Genomic DNA, 5,357 nt, shown 5'->3' on the forward strand with positions numbered 1-5,357 from the left:
TTGTCCAAATTGCAGGGGTTCTTGCCTCTTCATAAAGCAGTCTCAGGTGCTTCCATTGGTGTTCATATACAGCAGTAGCAATTCTAGTAGTTTGGTGTAGAGAGTAAAATCAAGGTTTCAGGTGCAAAATGGTTGGAAGTCTTCCATTGGGCATGTATTTTGAAGAATGCCTCTTTGGTGCCACTTACTAATACTAGTGGAAGATGGCCAAAACGAGTGGTGAAAGTAGGGAGAGTATGAGACTAGCAGGTTTGATCTAAAGAGGTGGGAATTCAGGCAAGATGTACCTCTTGATCTAATCCAATTTGCCGCTCAACAGCGTACAGGTTTACTCAGAAGCATGCCCCACTGTATTCAATAGTGCTTGCTGCTGGGTAAGTGCAGCTGTGGATTGGGTCTGTTATCTGGTCCAGTTGCCCTGGAGTGTGGATCCAGTTGGATGGGCATTAGTGAAGTTCAGTTGTAACTTTGTGCCAAGGGACTTTTCATAGACGAGTGTGAACACCCCTTGCTGGGACTGACCATCTCAAGGAGCCTGAATCTTTCGGGAGTCCTAAGTGGCCTGAACCTTCCGCATGGTGGGCCTTTGTGTTCGACACCTCCTTAGGGCTATTAGCCCAATCCTGGAATACCGCTGCATGACCGCGTGTTTGTCTGCATGCTCTGTTCGTGAGCCGCAGCTCTAATGCACCTGTCTCTCTCTCTGTCTCTCCCCCTGCCCTCCCCTTTCTCCTTGTTCTTTCTGTCCTGCTCAGACATCAGACTCCGTGTTCGTGCAGAGTACTGTGAGCACGAGCCCATCCTGCGTCAGAACGTGATGTCAAACAAGCAGAATCGACTAGAGCGTCAGTTTGATGTCTTTGGGCAGTCCAACACCATCCTCAAATCTCGTGACCTGGGCTCAATCATCTGCGACATCAAATTCTCGGAGTTGTCCTACCTGGATGCCTTCTGGAGTGATTATATGAATGGCTCGCTGCTGGAGGCGCTGAAGGGGGTCTTCATCACAGACTCGCTCAAAGAAGCTGTGGGCCAGGAGGCTATCCGGCTGCTGGTGAATGTGGACGAGGACGATTATGAGGAAGGACGCCGTCTCTTGCTGGAAAGCGTGGCTCCCCAGACCTGGTGACCTGGCCTCCTCCAGGAAACAGAAGTATGTTTCTCCCTCCAGGCTGACTGGTGGTGCTGTGCGCGCTCATGAGAACATAGGAAGAGATCAGGCCAGTGGTCCCTTTAGTCCAGCATCCTGTCTCACACAGTGGCCAACCAGTTCCTCTGGAGGACCAACAACAGGGCATAGAGGCTGAGGCCTTCCCCTCAATCGCCATGGCTAGTAGCTACTGATAGACCTATCCTCCATGAATCTATCTAGTCCCTTTTTTAAGGCTGTTTATTCCTGTGGGCATTGCTACATCCTCTGGCAGTGAATTCCATACTTTAATCAGTATTTCCTTTTGTCCATCCTGGAACCAAGTGCCCATCCGCTTCATTGAGTTCTAGTCTTTTGGGTGAGGGAGAAAAATTTCCTTTTGTCAACTTTCTCTGCCCCATGCGTAATTTTATAAGCCTCTCTCATGTTCTCCGTTAGTCTTCTCTTCAGCCTTTCCTCATAGGGAAGGTGCTTCAACCCCCTAATCATCTTTGTTGCCCTCCTCTGTACCTTTTCTAGCTCTTTAATGTCCTTTTTGGGATAGGCTGACCAGAACTCTACACGGTATTCCAAATGAGGCTTCACCATAGATCTATACAGGGACATTACAATGTTGGCTGTTTTGTTCTCAATCCCTTTCCTAATAATCCCTAACATAGAGTTTGCCTTTTGTACTGCTGCAGCACACTGAGTTGTCACTTTCATTGAGCTCTCCACTACAACCCCAAGGTCTTTTCCCCTCCCAGTCTCAGCAAGTTCAGATCCCATTAGCCTATACTTGAAGTTGGGGGGTTTTTTGTCCCAGTGTGCATCACCTCATAACTCTTCAGGCTTTTAGCAGCCTGTCTCGCCTGTCAGCTGTCCCCACCCCCTCTCTGTCTCAAGTGTATTTCTGTAAGGGGGAGTGAGCTTTTAAACTTTCCTTTAGAGCCAGTTTGGTGTAGTGGTTAAGTGCGCGGACTCTAATCTGGGAGAACCGGGTTTGATTCCCCACTCCTCCACTTGCACCTGGCTGGATAACCTTGGGCAAGCCCTAGTTCTGATAAGAGCTGTTCTTGAAAAAGAGCAGTTTCTGTCAAGAGCTCTCTCAGCCTCACCTACCTCACAGGGTGTCTGTTGTGGGGAGGGGGAGGGAAAGGAGTTTGTAAGCTGCTCTGAGACTCCTTTGGGTAGTGAAGGGTGGGGTATAAATCCAATCTCTTCTTCTTCTTCCTTTAAGCGCATCTGTCTCTTTCTGTGCCAGCTAGTTTTAGATGTCCCCTCAGTCTCCTCATCCCAAATTCCATTTCAGAGAATCAAGGCATTTGGCAGAAGAGGAAAATGTTAACTTCATAAGAGGCATGAAGGAGATTGTTGGAGCCTTCCTCTTGTAGAGTGTAGCAAGCTTATGGCTTTGCTGCTTCCTTAAGAGAGTCTAATTCAGACTCAGCTGAAGAAACATGAATAATTATGCTCTGTTATTCATCCTAATTTTTGTGGTCTGTCTTGTTTCCTAAGAAGCCTCCTGCCCGGCAGCTTGGCATTGATCATATGAATTAAGCCTCTTGCCTTTTCTAGTAAGATGGTCCTTCAAGGGATTCAGAGCCAGCGTTTCAGTTTTAACATCCTTCCCTTCCTTTCTCACAGGACACGCCATTGATCCGATTTGCAGACTTGAGAAGACAGGACTTTAGAAAAGGAACCTTCATCCCGTCGTGGGGCAAGGCTGGATCTTGGCAGCGACGGGGCCCTGGGGAGTCACACAGCGTGCCACAGCTGGTCATGTTGTGGTTGAAGCGCTGAATGGACAGCAGGAAATGACGTCAATGGACATTCGGATGTAGCAGGGCGTGGACGGAGGTCACCCGCTCAGTGGGTTCCTCTCCCTCTGAAGCGAACGGGACGCCCCGGGCAGAAGTACCATGTCCAGGGGACTGTGAAAAGGGCACAAATCGGAGTGTATATCATGCTCACTACCAGTGTTTGATTTACCCCCACCCCACCCCCCACGGTGGAGAGAAACCTCATCTCATGGAGGTGCAAACACTTCTGTGAAGGATGGCAGTGGCGCATGCGGTTTCTAGCTGCTTTGTAGGAAGAGAAGTCAACTTCTCCAAGTCTGCTGTTGGGGGTGGGATATTCCCCTCCCCCCTAAGTTACGTATACAGCCACAGGGCTGATGGTTGTAAACAGAGGAAGCTCAGAGTTACTTTCCAGAGGGATACCTTTCAACTGTCTTGCGCCTATTTGTACATAGTATAAATAATAGAGGTTTGGTTTGTTTTTTTAAAGGCAAGCAGTTCACACAGTATCTCTCATAGAGGGGTCTGTTTCACAGCACTGGGGTGGGTGGGGAACACACAGAAACCTGTAATTTAATTTTTTTTTTTTTACAGAACAAAAATAATTTTTGATGTTCTTGTATTGTATTTGCAAATGACAAATGTTAATAAAGAGAGTTTGCAATCGCCCGGCTTTGTTTAGTGAGAACAAACCTTCTGTCACCGAACAGTCTTGCCCTTCGGTCCCCCATTGAAATCTTTCAATCCTATTTCTTGCCCCGTGAAGAAAGGCAGAGGAAGGAATGGGTAGACTCTTCCGTGGCTGCAGGTAGGTCCAAAGGTCTGCTACTAGCAAGTGAGTGACGGCATGATCCAGCGTCAGTCAAAACCACTCCAGAGGTCTCAATCTCCTATGAGCCCAAATCCCCCCTCAAGTTCTCAAGAACATAAGCCAATGTTGGATCAGGCCAACAGCCCATTCAGTCCAACACTGTCACACAGTGGCCAAAAATACCAGGTGCCATTAGGAGGTCCAGCAGTGGGGCCAGGACACTAGAAGCTCTCCCACTGTGCCCCCCCACCCCAAAGCACCAAGAATACAGAGCATCACTTGCCCCAGCCTGAGAGTTCCTATCTAGACCTTGTGGCTAATAGCCCCCGATGGACCTCTGCTCCGTATGCTTATTGAATTCCCTCTTGAAGCCGTCCATGCTTGTGGCTGCCACCAACTTCTGTGGCAGTGAATTCCACTCTGGGTGGAGAAGTACAGGGAACTGAACAGAACAAGACAGGTATTGGCAGCAGGGCTTCTAGCTGCAGTAGTTGTGTGCACACATTGCCTTGACATGACCACGGGCCAGCACTGTGTCTAGCTTCTAAAGGGCGTTGAAATGGGAGGCCCCGTATCTTCCCAGTCAGGGGAAGTATTCAGTCCCTGGAGTACAATAGCAGTACAACTTGCTTTGCTGGGACAGTGAATGCTCATCCCTTCCAGTTACAGTGTAGAAGGGTAGGAAATTCCATCAGGCCTAGAAATGTGCGGCCAGTCCTTTGGCCCCGATGGACCTCTGCTCCGTATGCTTATTGAATTCCCTCTTGAAGCCGTCCATGCTTGTGGCTGCCACCAACTTCTGTGGCAGTGAATTCCACTCTGGGTGGAGAAGTACAGGGAACTGAACAGAACAAGACAGGTATTGGCAGCAGGGCTTCTAGCTGCAGTAGTTGTGTGCACACATTGCCTTGACATGACCACGGGCCAGCACTGTGTCTAGCTTCTAAAGGGCGTTGAAATGGGAGGCCCCGTATCTTCCCAGTCAGGGGAAGTATTCAGTCCCTGGAGTACAATAGCAGTACAACTTGCTTTGCTGGGACAGTGAATGCTCATCCCTTCCAGTTACAGTGTAGAAGGGTAGGAAATTCCATCAGGCCTAGAAATGTGCGGCCAGTCCTTTGGCGAGCTCTCACAAATGCTACGTTGAGTTGTTTGTCATTTTTGCTGAGATCTTTGTTGAGTCAAAATGTCGGTGGGGGAGAGGCTTCTGCCGGCTTCAACGGATGTTGCCCAGGGAAGGTAAGTAGTTGGGTCGGAAGGAATCGCCCTGTACTGGAACAGTCACTCCTGCAAGCAGTTTAATTGGACGTGGGTTCTTCGGAGTCCGTGGGCGATGCAGTCTAACGGAGCCTGAGTCATCCAGAGTGCCGCAGTGGGACTCATGCCAGAGACTGGCAGAGGCAAATGCAAGCATCCTAGGGCAGGCTGTGCAAGGGGAGTTCGAAGAAGCACGCATTCTACTCCACCACAAATGGAAGGTTGTGTGATACAGCGGGGTCTTTGGGCTGGTTCAAGGGTATCCCAACGTGAAGGAGCAGGGGACAGCTCCCACCTTTGGCACCCTGTCGTCCACACGAAGCCAGGCCAGCATCCCTAGTGGGTCTGCTTTCAAAGC

The 5,357-nt window shown here is 49.5% G+C and overlaps 1 protein-coding gene across 1 annotated transcript in view; it reads left to right on the forward strand.

Moving 5' to 3' along the window:
• The window catches only part of DEDD2 (death effector domain containing 2), a 13,442-nt gene extending 9,844 nt beyond the window's left edge, over positions 1 to 3,598 (forward strand). Inside the window, exons 5-6 of the mRNA XM_015409405.1 lie at positions 756 to 1,153; positions 2,777 to 3,598. Coding sequence (XP_015264891.1) covers positions 756 to 1,129 — 374 coding nt within the window. The 3' untranslated portion in view covers positions 1,130 to 1,153; positions 2,777 to 3,598. The remainder of the gene's footprint in view (positions 1 to 755; positions 1,154 to 2,776) is intronic.
• Positions 3,599 to 5,357: the final 1,759 nt, after the last annotated feature.

The sequence above is a fragment of the Gekko japonicus genome, unplaced genomic scaffold (genome assembly GCF_001447785.1).
Source record: "Gekko japonicus isolate JY-2015 unplaced genomic scaffold, Gekko_japonicus_V1.1 scaffold745, whole genome shotgun sequence".
NCBI classification, from domain to species: Eukaryota; Metazoa; Chordata; class Lepidosauria; order Squamata; family Gekkonidae; genus Gekko; species Gekko japonicus.